Raw genomic sequence first — 20,141 nt, forward strand, 5'->3', positions numbered from 1 at the left:
TCCTCCAATATACAAACAATATTGTGCAGATTTAACTTTCCCATATAAATTTTGCTTTTCCATGTATTTTTATTTCTTTTTCTCTCTACTTTTTTGCATACCCAATGTAAATTTACTTTGTCAATGTTCTTTTGCTACTTTTATTTATTTTTATTAATTCTCGTGAAAATTGCCCATAAGGGACGGAGGGACTATTATCAAACTTGCCAACACATGTTTTTAACGATTAATATCTCCAATCATCAACATTGTAAAATTATAAAAAGTGGATATTAATAAAATATACATTGAAATAATTCAAACAAAATTCCACATGTATATGTTTTATCGTATTTATAAACCACAAAAGCGAGTCAAAGCGTGTTGTGTGAATAGTGTAAGAGTCAAAGTGTGTCAATTAAAAAAAAAACGACACATATTCTTATATGTGGCTGGCTACACCGTGTAGCCAGCTATTATGGGGATTACTTCGTTAGTATTACTCGATCAGTGTTATAGGTGTTACTTTGTTTTTTATAAATGGCCACACGGTGTGGCCAACCGCACACAAAATACGCAATAAAAAAATAAATGAATAACATTATAAATTTTATCATATAAGTATGTAAAATGTTACACGGGTATAAACCTAGTTCATTTCAACATTTAAATGAAAAATGCACAAATCAATAATGATACGCTAATTGAACTTCAAACTAGTTAGCAATGGCTGCCTATACATGGGTATAGCTAAAACTTTACATTTGCATTTGCATTTGCATTTGCATTGCACTTGCATGAATACCTTAGCTTTGGACTTTGGTGGACAGCCATATAATTTAGATGGAAGACGAAGAGCCTTAGACAGTGAGACTAACCAAAACAAACTCCTGCACGTCTAAAGTCCAATTCTATAAATGGCAGATAGAGGCCTCTAATCTGTCTTAGAATACTGTTAGTTTGAACTTCTTCGAATATTTGTAGTTGGAGTTGTTGCTGTCACGGAATCTTAAGGATGACTCTTCAAATAACCATAGCTAGAGCTGTTGCTGACACATAATCTTAAGGGCGACTCCTTCAATAATCTCAGTAAATTGTTAGACTTTCCAAGTCTGACAGACGGAACAAATGCATCATCCAGAAACTCCAGGAGACGAAGCTGGTTTGCCTGTTTGTATGGGTGTAACTTGGAGTACTGAATGTTGGCTGCTGATGATAATAGCATTTCAAAAATAATTGAGCCCGCTGGTCATCAGACTAATAAAGACCCTGACAGCTTCGTAGCACCAATAACACCACAGAGAGCCAATAACGAGATGAGATTAGGCATCATAAAAGATGAGTTTTCGAAGTGTATCTTGTGACGATTGCTATCACCTCGAAAACCTCGAACAATCATGGCCTGCGAAATTGGAAAATCAATTACTACCAGGAAGTTCAGGACAACAGCAGAAGCGGTAACTATCTCCCACAGCCTAGGGTCATCAAATTGTCTTCAGATTTACAAATGACCCATACATCTTGGAAAACCACTAGGAGATGACCTTTCACTTTCCTATAACTCTACCAAATCTGATGAAGATGGAGTCTTCCATACCTTACGTACTTACCATACAAACCGAGACGAGCAATTTTTTTACTACATTTAAACTGTCATACTATCTCTTAAGAAGAATGTGAGTGATTTAAAGATAGATGTGTGTGTTCCTTTCTTTTTAAAGGTATATGAACTAATCAGCTAACTGAACTAGTCACAAAGGGAAAGACAATACCAGAAAGTAGTGAAGGCCTCATTTGGCCTCATTCAAGAAATGGATATCACTTGTTTAGCCAGATAAATTTAGACAGCACAATGTAAACAGACTAAACAGTGCAGCCGTGCAGGAACACAGCAGCAAATAATAATTATAATAACCCATCCTTTTTTTTTCACAACCAAATTCCTGAGGGAGTAAGATTTGCCTCAACTAAAGCACTTGTGTTCATTTCTTTAATATATTTCTTTGTTATAAAGGAATCTTCTTCAGATAATTCAGCACATTTAAAATCTAAACAATTTCTAGCACCTGACCACGTTTAAAATCTTTCTACTATCAACACCCCTTCCAGCCCCTAAACCAAATGGACAACCTTATTTCCTAAACATAAAACCAGGGACCTAAGCACTTCAGCAGATTCGGTTCCGTGTTCTAGCTACCTTGTACAAGTTGCTTTTTCAGTTTTACATGTCTATGACTACTTGACTCCACTTGTCAACAACCACAAACAGAGCATTCTCAGAAATTTTCATGAAGGGAAAATAAAACTAAACAGGTTGTCTAAATAAACAATTAAACATTAACACAATAAAGACAACAAAATAAACTGTTCATCGGCCTCCCAAAGAGAAAAAATGTGGCAATTAAGAGGTGGGCTTGCAAATGGATCACATACCAAAAATTAGCTATTGTCAACTAATGGTCCAGTTAAGAACTACATACACAACTGTACAAAACATAATCACCACAACAACCTGACAAGGAAAATAAAATCTTGGGTAAGTCAAAAATCAAAAGTTGTGTACTTGCATTCGGTTTCAAACACACTGGAACACTATCCTCATTGAAAACTTCTAGTATAGTTTGTGTGAAGTGGGTAGCACAGTTTTGTGTTAGATAATCCACACTTTAAGTTAGTCCATATTACAGGTTATGGCACTTTAAGCCTATAGCTGATGTACAGTAACACTATTCCTGTAGGATACTTCCAGCTAAGTTTATGTAACACAAGTTTATACATCAAATAAATTAATTAAATAAAATTCTCACATTCTGTGCAGCATCAAATTTCTCACAAAGGACTAAAAAAATAATTAAAAAAATATTAAAAAAAAAAAAGACAAAAAGAAAAGAAAGGTCCAAAAGAGAAAGAGGTCTTAGGAAAATGTGTAGAACCTGTGATATTTGCTCAGCATGGCTAAAAATATTCTTAAAGATTCGCCTGATATACATCACGAAGACTGCATGTCAAAAAATAAAAACATTTCATCAGGAGCTGAGCTCTTACAACAATGAACAAAGTGAAAGAAAATGAGAAGGGGAACAGCATTTCCTCAGAACACCACATGTATACATGTACAATCCAACAAAAATAAAGAAAAACAATGGAATAGTTTGGTGATAAAAGAGAGGTAAAAATGGTCCTACAAAGTGTGAACCAGGAAGGCAATGGAAGTAAAGGATGAAATAGCTACAGCCGAAATAGGGACACCACAAGAGCTCTACAGGAATATAATAAACAGATTACCCAATTTATTGCATTAAAAAAAATAATAATAATAAAAAAAAAATAATAGTTGTCTCACATGAGGGAGAAAAGGGTATTGGAGAGGGAAGAAATTTTAATATAAGAAAGAAAGAAAGAAAGAGAAGCCAACAACACATGCTTCACAAGATACAGGAAAAGGAAGGAGTCTAACTTCCTTGGCCATAGAATGTGCTAAATTTCCAGTAAACCAGAAAGTGACATAAAGAGAGAAGTTGGGAAGAAAAACAGATATTAAAATAGAGAGGAATCAGAATGAGAGGCGAATGAAACCAATTTTATGGGATTTATAGAGGATAAGGGAGGATTTTATCAATTTCCATGACCACAAATTGTGGCAGCATTTTCACAGTTAAACAGAAAATGTAACACTTGATACAGTTGCTTGGCTGAAAACTGAGAGCTATACTTTGCATATACATTTGACTTGTGTTATAAAAGATCCAGTAATCAAGCACAGAATATTCATAATCAAATATTATGCTGAAGTCCTGCACATACCATCAACTTTCTCCAGGAGTGTCAGATCCTGCCAATCAATTCTACGAGAGAGAATTCCAAGAGCAACATTCCGGACCTACCAGACACAAGTTACATGAGAAGAATACGCGGACTTAACATTATGATTACTGGTTAGAAGCAGCTATAATAAAATGCCTTCAGAGGAAGTGAAAGTAGTTAGCAAACCGACAACACAACCCTGTATTCAACTGTCCTATATGGAAAAAGAAGCACAGAAAAATAAATAAGAATTACCTCATCAAAAATAAGATTTATGAACCTTAACGAAAGCATCAAAGTAAGAACAATTTCATCCACTGGAACACCAATATGTGCTAAAGGGAGCAGGAACCACCGTAACGCTGATGCAAGTTGCTCTGGGGGAGTTGTCGACAAACAGAGGCTAGCACTTTGAAATATCTGTCAAGATAGTAGACACTCACTTCTACGAGCAGTTTAACTTGCAATAACTTAAATTTGAGCATACAAGAGCACTGAGGTTAAAGATAGATTATTCTATCTACAACGGAAATAAGAATGCAAACAGAAAAGAGGTAATAAGGAGATATTTGGCTATAAACTTTACAAAATAGGTGATGTTAATTCATAAACACATGCACTGAGGATGGATATACAGTTCAGCAGAGAACCTATAGGACCTTGGAGATCATAATATAGAACAACCAACTTCAAAAGCACACCAGTAAATAGAACTTACAGTGAACGTAAGGCATGCAGATGTACTTGCAACCGAGAGTCCTTTCCTTGTCATCTGTAAAGGTCCTAACTTAAAAAGCACATATGTATAATTTTTAAATGATGAAGGAATACTTGGAAGTCCAGTTAAAGATGGTGTTGGAGTCCTCTGAGAGACACTGGGAAGAACAGTATCAGCAGTCAGTCCCAGCACTATAAATAAAATAATGGACAGCAATGTCACTCTGCCCAATTGATCCTGCCAAAAGGACATAACAAGCTCAAGTGAATTTCAAAAGAAGCTTACATACTTGAACCAGAATATCTTTGCAGTAAAAAAATATGTTACTCATTCCTGGAGGTCCACGAATAATGAGTTGCAAATATAAAGAAAGATTACACCCAATATGTATTATTTGACAGCAAAATGTGAGTGATGTGCACAGTATGTGTTGACTTAAAAGAGAGCCCTTATTTTATTGGGGTCTTCAGAGTTTAAGATATGTGTGTAATGGACTGAGATCAGTCACACAGAAAAATCAATGTAATAGCAAGAATTTCTGATTTTAACTAGTAAATTAATAAAGATTGAAGCTTTGATATTGTTAGATAATGGTGGAAAGGTTACAAAAGGATAGGTTAATAGCTTTAGGCTATCACTCTCAAACAATGGCTTGAGGTCATAACTCTCTAGGTTTCCCAATACTAATTTCTGCCTATCTTTTCTTTCTTCCTCTCTCTCTATTTATACTAAGGCGAAAGGCTCAAACCTAATAATACTAGACTACCAATATTGCCCTTCCTTAGGTTAGTCTATTACAATGTGCAAACTCACTTCAAACCAGTTTTAAGACAAATATGAGGGTAGGCATTAAAAATCCATAATAATATGTTTTTTATTACTGCTATAAGCCTATAATAAATCCTTATAGATAACCAACACATATACCAATATATGAGGTTGTTTCTTAATTCCAAGCTAAACTTCAGTGTTCTCACTAAGAAAAATTCCAATGATAACTGATGAATCCTTTTGGCTTTATACATGGTTTTATCAATTCGCTGGGATAGGGTCAATCAGGGGCTCTATGTTGACAAGTGATGTGTTCATTTCATACTACTAGTATATATTTTCCCTGATTGACACCACATTCAGAATGAGATAACTCAAATACTTCTCAATATTAAAATAGAAAAGAACTCCTTCATCCCAACTCCACGCATCAAGGACACCACATTCACTACAAAAATCAAAATTTCACATTGAATACCCCTCCAAAAAATTTACTTCACTGCAATTATACAATAAATAAATAAAGCTAAGTAGTAACGAAATAAAGATGTAAATCATCAAAAAGTAAACAGCTAAGGTTGATAGATAATAATTTGCTGCAGATATATGCAATCTCTGACAAAACCATTACCCAAAAAACCTACTTATTACAGATAGCTCCACAAAATGCAAAATAAATTAATTTACCTTCCACACATCAGTTGGGAGTATCCAAGTGGACAAAAGAGCAAGAGAAAGAACAATCCCAAAGCGCATGTAAATATGGGAGCGAGCGGGCAAAAAAACTAACACTATAAGCCACACCTGCAAAGTGAACGTACGTCTTAACTGATAGAGATAAAGTTCCCAGATGAGAAAAACAAAAGAGAAGCAAATAATCAGGTTTGTTTAGATCAATATAATGAAGACCATGTCACCTCAATGTGTTTACAAACTTTGCATATCTAAGTCACAAACTAGAAATCTACATCATATGCCAAATAATAAGGGGACTAAAAATTTATAACTGTCACACTAGCAGAATGTCAAAATTCTTTCAAGCAACATACTCCATAACATTCCTGTCAAATTTTTTTAAAAAAATAAAAAAACCATATACTCCATAATATTGCTAGGACAATGATATACATGCATAATTATACACATGTTCCACCCACCAAAGCATACATAATTCTTGTTTCAGCCCATATAAAATAGTCATAATGTCCCCAAAAACTATGTTACTCGGACTCTTCATTCACCTCACGTACCCGTGTCAGACCCTCGACACTCGGACATCGGTATGACATCCGGACACTTCACTTTTAGTTCAAAATCATGGAATTTTTTCACAAAATAGCCGAGTCGGACGCTTAGACACATACCCGTGTCAGATATGGGTACCCGAGTCCAAGTAACATAGCCCAAAAACAATTCAAATAGCTGCATAACAATGAAGAAAATTGGGGCTAGAAGTTCACTATTTACTTTGCATATTTTATACAATTTTTTTTTACTTTACAGAACCTGTTAAATTTCGAAACAATATGAAATGGGCCTGGGCAACCCGAACAAGGAGGACGAGAATTTGGTCCACAAACTAGGCTTTGGAGCTTCCACACTAAAACCAATTGGCAATAGTAGGAGTAACTCCTCTACCTTATAAAGTGGAACCACTTCTCCTCTTTCTCCAATGTGGGATACTCACAAGTGGGCTACAATGGGTTTCAACAGAACCAGAAGTGTACTCAACAAATAGGAGTACATTGCTTGATGAATTGAATAAAAAGAGTACAAAAGACTAAACAAGATTCATAATTTCAAAAAAATTCATACAACCTAATCTCTAGGTGAAGTACTTCAAAACTACAGCATATGCTAATTAAAATAAACAAATAGGGACCTTATCATCTAATTAGTATTCAACTTCACAAAAAAGAGCTATTGACTGCTAAAAGGTATAGTACAAGTCAATTGTAAAAGTTAAGTGAATGAAAAGAGGCCATACAAGCACTCATGTTTTCATCTAATGTTGAAGGTATTGAAGAAGAAATGACAAGAAGCATACGCGGCACATGAGAAAGAAGAGGCGCACTACATTAAAATGAGTCAGCAAGGCAGAGGGATACAGCAGCTTGGAATTGGTTGTAGTACAACTAACTCTCCTCATTTTCAGAAAATCTGTAAGAACCCCAAAACTTTACAATAAATAGGACATTTTAGATTTACTATATTTTCATTACAAGAAAATTGTAGATAGATTCTTCCTCCCAAACTTTCAGTTCTTCACCTTCAATAATATCTTAGTTCTAGTTTTGCCAAAGCTTGGAATCTAGGGATAGAGCAATGAGGGCTTAAAATCTTAAATCAATGTGTTCATAGCTTTGTTCATTTTTTTTTTTACTATTATTTGCTGCTGATTAGTTCATTTGATTTCTGCTGCAAAACTTTGATATGGTATCAGAGTTACTGATTATGATCTTGAAGAAGTTTTTGATGATCAACTTCGTCAGTTTAGTTCACAAGAGCATCAACCAAAGGTACACTAAATTGATCAAGTTATGTAGTTTCTTAAGCATATTTGGTTAGTTCGGATAGTTCTGATTGATTCGTGATTCAAGTAGATCTGTAATTGAGTTTTTCTATTTGTCATGGAAGTAATAAATGAATCACAATATCCTGAAACCTTCTTCCCCTTACTATCTGCATCCTAGTGATAATCCTGGTCAGAAACTTGTCAATTTCAAGTTTGATGGAAATTGCTATTGAGATTGGAAACAATCTACATTAATCAGCTTATCCGCTAAGAACAATTTAGGTTTTGTAGATGGAAGTCTATTAGTCTAGTTAAACCAGCACCAACCAGTATTGTGGGAAATATGTAGTAGTACGATAGTCTCTTGGCTGGTAGGTATTTTGGAGCAACATATAGCTAGGAGTGTACTGTATTTCAACACTGCAAGATTTGAGCTATGTTGTATCCTCTACAACAAGCTTTACATTATATTAGGCAGGTACAAAACAGTGTATGAGGATATTACACTAAGATTGAGATGATTTGGGATCAATTAGATAAAGTTGATCCACTTCCTATGTGTGCTTAGGTTGTACAAATTGCAACTGTAATGTTGCTCAGAGATTGCTTAAATCACAACAAAATAGAAGGCTGGTTGAATATTTGATGAAGCTGAATGAAGGATTTGGGGTAGTCAGAGGAAGCATTTTGATGGAAAGTCCTTTGCCAAACATTTCACATACTTATAGACTTTTGATGCAAGAAGAGAAACACAAACTGAGACAGCAGCTACTACTGAGACTATGGCTTTTGCTGCAAAATATAGGAAGCCTTATGAGCAAGATAAGTACAGACAGAACAAGGATCGAATAAAGGTGACCTATTATTGTGATCATTAACATTTTCCAGGGCATAATATACAGAGATGCTACAAATTCAATGGTTATCCTCAGAACAATTATGCTGATAAGGGGAAGAAAATGGCACCAAATGTTCAGTTTGAAGAGTTTACTGAGTCAGCAGCATAATGAGGCCACATTGAGCAATGAGCAATACCAGAGAGATTCTTTCTTGAAGTATGAGATGAGTCAGCAGAAAATAATGAAGGTCAATCATCCAGTTCTCATGATACATCTACCAGCTCATGTTGCAGGTAAATTCTGTTTTGCTTCTTATGCAAACATAAAAATGGATAGTTGATAGTGGACTAATCATATGTGTTTTGATGCATCTTTATTTGACATTTAGTCAATTCATTGGTCCAAAAGATCATATCAATATTCCTAATGGAAAAAGAGTCATAGTTACTCATCTAGTCACAGCAAGGTTAAATGATCATATCACTTCGCAGAATATGTTATAAACTTATAAATGCTTGATTCAGATACAATCTAATTTCTATACCAAAATTATGCAAAGATTTGGGATGTCAACCTACATTTATCAACTGTGGTACTCTGACTCGTATTTGAGTGTCGTGTCCGACAAGGTGTCAGAGGGCCACCTTGTCGGACAATCAATCAATCAATCAATCAATCAATCAAAGCCTTAATCCCAAAAGTGGGGTCGGCTAACATGAACCAAATTTGATTATTCCGTGTAGTCATCAACATAAATCTTTCTCCTCCATCCCTTACGATCCAAAACTTCATCCTCACGTAAATCCATGCACTTCATATCCTTCCTCACTCCTTCCATCCAAGTCATCTTTGGTCTCCCTCTTCCTCGTTTAATCCCTCCATGGTCCCACTCTTCCACTCTTCGCACCGGTGCACCCTCGGGTCTCCGTCTTACATGTCCAAACCAACGCAGACGATTTTCCCTTAATTTATCTACAATGCCCGCCACACCTACTTTCTTGCGAATAACCTCATTTCTGATTCTATCTCTTAAAGTGTTTCCACACATCCACCTTAACATGCGCATTTCCGTAACCTCCATCTTTTTAATATGCTCTTTCTTAGAAGCCCAACATTCTGTACCATAGAGCAACACTGGTCTTATGGCAGTCCTGTAGAATTTTCCCTTCAACTTTAAGGGAATGCTGCGGTCGCATAACACTCCCGTGGCCGCTCTCCATTTAAGCCACCCTGACTTAATCCTGTGGGTCACGTCTTGATCAATGTCACCATTCTTCTGGATGATCGACCCTAGGTACTTAAAACATTCACTCATGGTCAAATCCTTTCCATCCAAACTCACCACTTCATTGCTTGTCCCCCTCTGAGTGCCAAAACGACAAACCAAATATTCAGTCTTACTCCGACTTAGCTTAAACCCTCTAGATTCCAACCTTTGCCTCCATTGCTCCAACTTGACATTAACCCCATCCTTAGTCTCATCCACCAAAACGATATCATCTGCGAACAACATACACCATGGAACCTCATCTTGAATTGGTCTAGTTACTTCATCTAGAACCGTTGCAAAAAGAAAAGGGCTTAATGCAGACCCTTGATGCAATCCGATTGTAATAGGGAAATCTTTTGTCAACCCTCCGCATGTCCTCACATTTGTTGACACATCCCGATACATATCCTTAACTAGGTCTACATACCTTCGTGGGATACCTTTCTTCAACATTGCCCACCAAAGTATCTCTCTTGGCACCTTGTCATATGCCTTCTCTAAATCAATAAAGACCATATGAAGATCTTTCTTCTTTACCCTATAAAACTCCATCATTTGTCTTATCAAATGGATTGCCTCCATAGTAGATCTCCCAGGCATAAAACCAAATTGGTTATCTGAAATGCTTGTGCATGCCCTCAACCTTTGTTCAATCACCCTTTCCCACAACTTCATAGTATGGCTCATAAGCTTAATTCCTCGATAGTTAGAACAATCTTGAGCGTCTCCTTTGTTTTTATAAACCGGGACCAAGGTGCTCTTCCTCCAATCTTGTGGGATCCTTGTAGCCGTCCATATCTTGTTGAAAAGGTTTGTTAACCAATCAATACCAATCTTACCCAAACACCTCCACACCTCTATCGGTACCCCATCAGGGCCAACCGCCTTCTTAGGTTTCATCTTCCTCAGTGCAATCTCCACCTCTACTCTCCTAATCCTTCGCACATACTCCATGTTGATTTCTTCATCACTCATAGAGGTATCTCCTATCACAACTCCATTACTTCCATTAAATAATTCATCGAAGTACCCCTTCCACCTGTCCTTGATGCCCTCCTCTTGCACTAGGACCATTTGGTTCTTATCTTTGACACACTTCACCATGCCAATATCCTTCCTTGCCTCTTGTCTTCTCTTTGCCATCTTATAAATGATCCTTTCTCCCTCCTTGGAATCAAGCTTTTCATAAACCTCCTGATATGCCTTTTCTTTTGCTTGGCGAACAGCTGCCTTTGCCTTACTCTTAGCCTCCTTATACGCTGCAAAGGTTTCATCACTCCTACATTTTCCTAAGGCTTGATAGCATTCCCTTTTTTGCTTAATTACTGCTTTCACCTCTTCATTCCACCACGAAGTATCTCTCTGTACCGAAGTTCTTCCCCTTACTTCCCCTAAGACCTCTTTGGCCACTCTTAGGAAACAGTTCTTCATTCGTAACCAAGTCATGTCCGGATCCACCTCTCCATCCCAATCCGCTTCTTCAATTACCTTTTCTGTAAAAACCTTAGCTTTTGCATCCCTTAGGGTCCACCATCTTATCCTTGGTTCTTCTTGTCTAACTTTTTTCTTCGCCTTCTCTTTCAGACGAATAGTCATTACCAATAGCCGGTGTTGGGTGACCACACTCTCCCCTGGGATAACCTTACAGTTTATGCAACTTTGTCTATCTATGCTCCTTGTGAGCAGGAAGTCTATTTGAGTTGCATTTGCTCCATTCCGAAAAGTTATCAAGTGTGAATCCCTCTTCTTAAACCAAGTATTAGCCAAAATTAAATCATATGATTGGGCAAAATCCATAATAGCTTCACCACCGGCGTCCCTCTGCCCATACCCAAAGCCTCCATGGACACTCTCATAGCCATCTCGGCTCGCCCCAACGTGCCCATTTAGATCCCCTCCAATATATAACTTCTCTGAGTGGTGGACACCCTGCACCACCTCGTCTAGGTCCTCCCAAAATTGTCGTTTCTCTTCTGCATCTAAACCCACTTGGGGAGCATAAGCACTGATAACATTCACAATCTCCTTGCCACATAGCAACTTCAGCCTTATCAACCTATCGTTCTTCCGATAGACCTCGATCACCTCTTTTGCCAACCTCTCATCGAGAACCACACCAACTCCGTTCCTAGCTCCACCATTCCTTGTTCTGTGGCTCGTTTCTTGCCCAACATACCATACCTTATACCCCAAAACCAAGCCTCGAGCTCCTTCTCCTGTCCATCTTGTCTCTTGGAGGCACATGATGTTCACGCGTCGTCTTTTCATTACTTCTACCAATTCTGCTGATTTTCCCGTAAGAGACCCCACATTCCAAGAACCAATCCGCAAACTAAATTCTTTTCTCCCACGCTCCCTCCTGATCCCAACTCCAAGCCCTTGATTATTTGACACCACAATTGGGCAATATGGCGCGTCGCTTCTGGGCGACGACCTAGCAACCCTTACATACTTATCACTGCACCCGGGTCTGGGAAGTGCAGCGCGTCGCTCAGTAGGGAACGCCCCAATGGCACGCCCTTGCTCATTTGACACCACACTCGGGCAATGTGGCGCGTCGCTTCTGGGCGACGACCTAGCAACCCTTGCATACTTATCACTACACCCGGGTCTAGGAAGTGCAGCGCGTCGCTGAGTAGGGAACGCCCCCACGAAAATATCTGTTTGGCTCATGTCATGGGATGTGACGAAGTTTTATACTGGCTGTCACTGGCCTACCGTAACCCTCCTCCTTTATCCAGGCTTGGGACTGGCAGCGGGAAACCCACAAATACCTTTTTAGATTACTTGCATTATGTAATAGTCCAAGATGATCAGAAATTTTTGTGGATGAAAAGCAACAACTTTTGATGTACCATGAGAATTTTTTAACTTAGGCATATAAAGAGGAACACGGGATGAGCTGGGACTTATTTCTCGGGCTCAAGTTATAAGAATGTAAGAGTTTCAATTGACTCTCCCTCTGATAATCAGGCTATGGGTTTTGCCCATATTGCATTGCATTTGTTTGGCTAATCTCTTCCAGTGCTCAGGGTGACACGACACTCAAATAGTCAAATACGAGTCGGAATAACATAGGAAAAAACACCTAGAAATTCAGTCTAATGCAAATAATACTTATTATTATTATTATTGCACCCTGAGCACTGGAAGAGATTAGCCAAACAAATGCAATGCAATATGGGCAAAACCCATAGCCTGATTATCAGAGGGAGAGTCAATTGAAACTCTTACATTCTTATAACTTGAGCCCGAGAAATAAGTCCCAGCTCATCCCGTGTTCCTCTTTATATGCCTAAGTTAAAAAATTCTCATGGTACATCAAAAGTTGTTGCTTTTCATCCACAAAAATTTCTGATCATCTTGGACTATTACATAATGCAAGTAATCTAAAAAGGTATTTGTGGGCACCTATGATAACACAAATAGTATCCTTATTTAGTCATATAGTTACGTACTGCGGATACTTAGGGCGTGTTCAGCGCTAGCGTTTGAGCAGCTTTTAGGTAGCTTTTAGTGGTTTGACCAAGTCAAACCACTACTTAACAAAAAAATGTGAGTGTTTGGCAAAGTAGTGGTTAGGGTAGCTTTTAGTAGTGGAGGTGGCTTTTATGAAAAGTTACAAATATTAGCTTTTGAAAGTAGAGGTAGCTGTTCAAAATATAATCTATAGTTTTAAATGTAAAATATTGATTTTTATATGTAACAGCTTGTCGACCGCTACTTTACCGAACTCTCATATCTAAATTATCTATCTTTACAACTATAGCTAGTTGAAAGCTAAAAGCTACCTATACAGCTTACATCTACCTTCACAGCTTACAGCTACCTTCACAGCTATATTTTGCCGAACACGCCCTTAAAGAAGGGGGAAAATAAAATGTCAATTGAGACCATAAGGACTCATTGGTCATCACTCATGTTAGCCAAAACAACTACATTAAATAACATGAATACGTTCACAAGCAGGGGCGGAACTTAAGGGGAAGCAGGCACCCCCCCACTTTTTCAATTATTTTTAAATACTTAAGTTAAAAGTGTTAAAATCTTTTTTGGAAATAGATGAAGCTTTACTTGGTCCCCTCAAATAGCCACATGAAAATTTTGGTCCCTCAAAAGTAATTTTCTGGTTTTGTTCACAACTGTCCATTGGGGTTCTCTCGTTGAGTCGTTGTTGCAACATTATGTTAGAGCATACACTTCCACAAGCACCAAAATAGATTGTCTATTCTCAATATTTAGATTTAATGAAAGCATTGCCAAATGAATTTACTCTTAGCTACAATAAGCAAGCTATAAAGTTAGTTATCACAAAGGACCATTGCATACAACAAAATGATTACCCCATTGCTTCTAAAGAAAATACTGCTCTTACTACGGTAAGAGCGGTCTCGGATGTATGCAGCCTTATCCCTCCGCATCGTGACAGCAAAAGAGCAATCACATAATTACATATCAATGAATATCAAAATCACAGCTTCAATTAAAACATAAAATTCTCTCCAACAACCCACTAACATTGTCACAATTCACAATCATCTTCTCATATAGCTAGGCATACATAACATACACCAATTTCAAATAATCAAAAGGGAGTCATTCATACAGTTTACATGAAAGCAATTGTTTCAAACATATATAAAAATACCCTAAAACAAAACCAATAACTCAAATCAAATCAAATTAAAAGAGGGAAATTACCAATTTGATTCTAGAGTCAACACAATGCAAGAAAGTTGTAGGAGAAGTAATGAACTGACAGATTGGACTTGAGGTAGCAGTAGCAATTGATTGAAGAACCTTATCAGGCCCAAAATCAAGTCTTTTGGGCACCCATTTCTTCCAATCAAAAGCTCCTCCATCATTGTTAACAGCTATTGAACACTGAATTTTGTGGGGCCTCAAATTCCATGGTTTTAAAGTTGAAGGTAGGAAAACAGTTGGTTTAAACTGGGTTTTAAGATTTTGAAGTGGGGTTTTGAAGTGAGGGGGAGAAAGTAGGATAAGGGTGTGAGAAATGATCATGATTTTATTGGTTTTGAAAATGGAATTGGGTTGAAATTCAGGGTTTAGTGGGTGCGCAAATGCACACCAGTCACCAGTCACCAGTAACACCCTTTTGGTCTGACTAATGCATTCAACTTCAGCAGAAGAACAGATGGAGTGTAGCATATGGTCAATTGCTCAAGAACTGAAAAGATGTTAGCGCGGATAGGCCTATTGATTTAAGTATGGGGTCAGCAAAAACTTTGGATACCTGGAAATTGGAATAGGAACCAGCGGTTTTGAAATAAAAAGTTCACGATCTATTTATATTTTTGTCATTTGATAAACAAGATAACTTTTATTTTCTCGTTTTGAATTAGGAATTTCAATGAAACCTAGTGGTTTTAAAGTCGGATAATCAATCAATCAATGACTATATACTAAAAGCAGGGCCGTAGAAGAGGGTGTGCAAGGTGCCCTCTTGCACAGGGCCTCTAATTTTAGGAGGGCCCATTTTTTTTAATCTTTTTTTTTAAAATTTTTTTTATTTTTTTTTATTTTTAACTATTGATTGTATACGGAGTATTTGTTAGTCTTTTTGTTTATAACGCCGTCAAGTTTCAATGTAGCAAATCACGCTATTATTTTCATCAAAAACATTTTCCTCCCTTTATTCAAGCTTCATATTAATTTCTACAACTTTCCAAATTCCTTCATCAATTTAAATTAGTATCGTAGTATCTTAATTAAATCAATTCAATTCCATGGAAAATAATTTCTCCATTCAAGGATTTTCAATGGAAAATTACATATACTCAGTCAAATTCAAACGTTTTTTCTTCTATCACATTGGCAATGAACAATTAATTATATTTTATTTAACATGATTATTTTATCTGATTCTCAATTGATACACAATCAAACAAAAACAAAAACCAATTGGAACTTCACTTGGGGGTATTGTTTTGATAGCTTTTTGAATGATTGATTTCATTGATTCCTACTTTGTCTATTGGTTAAAGGTAAAATTTTGATGTTTATTTTATTTTAATTTTTTTTAATGTTTCTGGTTTGATAATATCAATTGAAGCAATTTTAATTGATTTTTTTTTTTTTATACGGTCCTAGACTCCTGGTTTCTAATTTTTCTATGGGCATGTATAAATTGTATGAATGCAATTATGCAGTATCTTAATCATTACTATTATTTCACAGTTGGATGAATTTTTTATTTTTAATTTTTAATTTTGCAACTTGTATGTTAAAGATTAGAATCTTAATTGGTTGTTTCTAGTTTCCTACGGACCTATAATTGTATATGTGACATTATTATTATAATTATGATGTTATATTTAGTTGATATATTAACATGAATAAAATATTTGAATTAATTTTGCATAATTGAATATATCATTGTTATACAAAAGCATTTTCATTTTGTAATGTATATATAGGAAAATTGTGCATTATCTAAATTATAGATAAAAAGTACTTCGTTTCATAGTATAATTTTTACATTATTAAGGGCCCCTTTTTCGATTTAGAACAGAGCCCCCAAAATCAATGCTACGGCCCTGACTAAAAGACACACCAGCAATGACACGTGTCATCTCCTGGTGTGTCCTCAAATTTATTTTATTTTATTTTATTTAAATTTATCTATATAAAATAATAATTATGTACATTAAAAAGATTTGATGTATCTTTAAAAAAAAATCTTATTAACAGTTATAAACTTACAAAATAAAATAAAAAAACTAATATTCTTAGCATAATTTGTAACATGGACTATTTTTTTTAATAGAAAATACATACTTTATTATGTACTATGTATTCCTTCCAAAAAAAAAAAAAAATTATGTACTATGTATTACAACAAGATTACATATTTTTTTGATTGTGTAATAGAAGTTCCATACTTAAATAATGAAATGTAAATATCAAATCAACATAATTTTTTTATTTCTTTGAATAATTTATGATTAGAATTATTGAAATTTACCGTGTGTGGCACGGGACCTAACTTAGTAAAATCAAATAACGTAAACCAAAAGAGTTGAATGTAAATAGTCCAGGTTCCTAATTTTCTAGAGTCATAACCGATTATATATTAGGAGTGATATAATAGGTAAAAGAAAAAAAAAAAGTATTTAAAAAAAAAGGAAAATTTGCAAATTAGTACCTTAAAAAGAGGGTCTTTGTGAACTATTATCCCTAAAAAAAATTGTTAATTACTACCACTAAAACCAAGTAATTCTAATAACTACTACATTTTTCCCTAATCAGCCTACTTAATCATTAAATGACATTATTATCCGTTTATATTGTAATTAATAGCTTTAAAACCTTAATTAATTAGATAAATCCTGCACCACCATTGCACCACCTCCAAGCTCCAACAGCCCCCTTACCACCTCCGGCAGCTCCCCCACCGTGAATCTCGTTCCCTTTTCGATCCCCCACCGCAAAAGCCACCCCTCCCGTTCCCCCACCACGAAATCCAATCTAATCTAATCTCCACTCTGCTTCCCACCACAATTCCCACCCGGCCCCTACCTCCCCCCTACCATGAATCCCATTCCCCTTCCGTTCCCCACAACGAATTGCAGCCTCATCACGTGGTTGGGCTATTTCCGGGGCTTGGGGGAAAGGGAGAGGTGGTAATCGAGGTTTGGGAAAAGGGAGGGGATGGGTTTTAATTTAAGGGTTGGGACAAAGGAAGGGGAGATAATTGCGGTGGGAGAACGCGAAAGGGTAGGTTTCGTGGTGGATGATCAAGAGGGTGATAAATTTCGGGGTGGGGGAGCTGTCGGAGGTGGTGTGGGGGTGGTGCTAGGGTTTACATAATTAATTAAGGTTTTAAAGCTACTAATTATAATTTCATTAAATAATTATGTCATTAAAATCTTAAGTAGGCTGATTAGGGTAAAAGGTAGTAGTTACTAGAATTAATCGGTTTTAGGGTAGTAATTAACAAATTTTTTTAGGGGTAATAATTCACAAAGGCCATCTTTTTGAGGTAATAATTCACAAAATTTCCTTAAAAAAATAAGGCTAAAATCATAAATAAATAATAAAAACAAACAATTACAATTATCGAAACCATAAAATTAAATTGAACAAAGTGAAAATTATTATTGGGATTGTGAAATATTATTTGTAAATCATTTACAGGTATATATACGAATAGGTACCCGAAATCGAAACTGATACCAATAGTTCTCAGTCCAATTCCCAAATTTTAGGAACCAATTTTGTTTTCAAATTTTAGAAATGGGTCCCGAGTGGTACAAATTTTGAAAAGGCATTCCATTGTGCTCACCCCTTAAAGTATTATTCCTTGTCCCTTAAAGTTTGTCCTATTATTTTTTTTAGGCTTTTTTTTTTTTTTTTTTTTTTTTTTTTTTGCTGAATTAAGTTGAATTGAAATGATATGAATTAAGGTGAAATTCAAATAATAATTATGTTCAAGTGAAGATAACACACCATAAGTAAGTTTTGTAATCATATCTTAAAACACTCCCTAAAATAGTTTGAACTTGTTTGTTTTTTTAGGCTTTGCTTGGTTCAATATTAGTAAAGGAAAAGAAGAGAAAGGATGGGAAGGGATGGAAAAGAAGGGAAAGGATCGGAAGGTGATTTTATTTTTCAATATTTGGTTGATGAAAGGAAATGAAGGGAAGAGAAAGGAAATTACTTTTATTTTTCTCGTTCCAGTCAAATTCCTCCAATTTTGGGACGAAAGGAAAGCTAAAATTTTGTTAAGAGACTTTCCTCCCACTTCCTTTCCTTTCCTTTAGATTTTTATGTCATTTATTCAACCAAACATGGAAATATGATTAAAACAGTTTCCTTTCTTTTCTTTTCCATCCAAATCCCTTCAACCAAACAGGGCCTTAACGTTCTAATGATTACTACATATTTTAAGGAAGTTTTATAAATATTTTTATCGTTTTTATTTAAAAAAAACGCAAATTCTTTTTATTAATATTTTTCAAGGTAAAACACAATGTCGGTGGAAGATCCCGCATTTGTTTGGTGATATTACTGATATTATGTTCTTTCTCAATAATTTCTTTATTCTGAAGCCCAATTATATTTACCGAGAAACAAACCAAGTAGTAGATTATGTTGACTTGCTAGGTCACTTAAGATAAGCTCATCAAAATAGGTTCTCTTGAAGATAGTAAATTTATAATTTTTTGTTCTAATAAGTTAGGTTATAGTCTTGAGACACAATTTAGGGCCTGTTCTCATACGTTGAAATTCAGTTTAGTTCAGTTCAACTCAGTTCAGTTCAGTTCAGTTTATTTCACCTCCTAATTTCAATTCCCTCTCTTATAAAATATTCATTTCAGTTCAGTTCAGTTTAGTTCAGCTCAGTTCAGTTTAGTTCAGTTGAGTTCAATTCAGCTGAGTTCAGTCAATGAGAACAGATCCTTACTAACTTTGTGTATCATTTTATTTTAAAATAAAAATATTCAAAAACGGACAAATATTAAAAGTTACAAACTAATATGATCTCAATATAGTGTGATCGTATTGGTCCTTTATTTTTGATCAAGGAAAAGAAAATGTTGGATCAAAATTAAAATAGATAAGATGTGATCAGAATTTGGCCATACCCGAAGCTTGTTGCAGCCCTACTAGGTGCTTTGGTCAGTAGTTCAGTGATCTTCAAGTTGTGTAGTATGGTAGATTATAGTGATGTTACCAATATTTTGAGGAAGATGTAAACCAAAATTAAAAATATAATTAATTCAATCCTAAATCAGTTTATCTAGAATATAATACGGCAGGTGGTGGGTGATGAGAATCGATCCCAAGAAATCCTTAAATCGGGGGGAAATCTCTAATCAACTAAGCTATCATTAAGTTTAATTTTAGATATTATATTGTTCCCGTTTTTAGCCGATTCTTATATACCTAAATTTTTTAACAATGCGTGGTTCCTGCAGGCAGATGCACGATCCGCATGGTGATCGTGCATTCCTTTTAAAAAAAAGCGGAAAGAACATTGTATAGAAATGTAAAGAACATTTAGTTAAAGTGAAAAGAACATTGTATAGAATTGTAAAGAACATTGAATTGTATAGAAATGTAAAGAACATTCAATTAAACTAAAAAGAACATGTTATAGTATGTTAAATAATGTTCTTTATTTCCATGTTCTTTGATTGTCAGTATAATGTACTTTTATTTGTGACAATTGTTTATTTTGAAATGTTCTTTGAATTTTGTCTTTAAATTATGGTGGTT

At 35.6% G+C, this 20,141-nt stretch overlaps 1 protein-coding gene across 1 annotated transcript; it reads right to left on the reverse strand.

The window, feature by feature from the left end:
• Positions 1-554: 554 nt before the first annotated feature.
• LOC145628978 (protein ABCI12, chloroplastic-like) lies at positions 555-15,164 on the reverse strand. Its single transcript, XM_081681433.1, has 7 exons — positions 14,598-15,164; positions 5,960-6,076; positions 4,502-4,738; positions 4,039-4,203; positions 3,784-3,859; positions 2,913-2,977; positions 555-1,381 (listed from the first exon to the last, which is right to left on the reverse strand). The coding sequence occupies exons 1-7, from the start codon at positions 15,066-15,068 to the stop codon at positions 1,232-1,234; spliced, it is 1,281 nt and encodes a 426-aa protein (XP_081537559.1). The 5' UTR covers positions 15,069-15,164; the 3' UTR covers positions 555-1,231.
• Positions 15,165-20,141: the final 4,977 nt, after the last annotated feature.

The sequence above is a fragment of the Chenopodium album genome, chromosome 4, assembly GCF_948465745.1.
Source record: "Chenopodium album chromosome 4, dcCheAlbu1.1, whole genome shotgun sequence".
Taxonomy (NCBI): Eukaryota; Viridiplantae; Streptophyta; class Magnoliopsida; order Caryophyllales; family Amaranthaceae; genus Chenopodium; species Chenopodium album.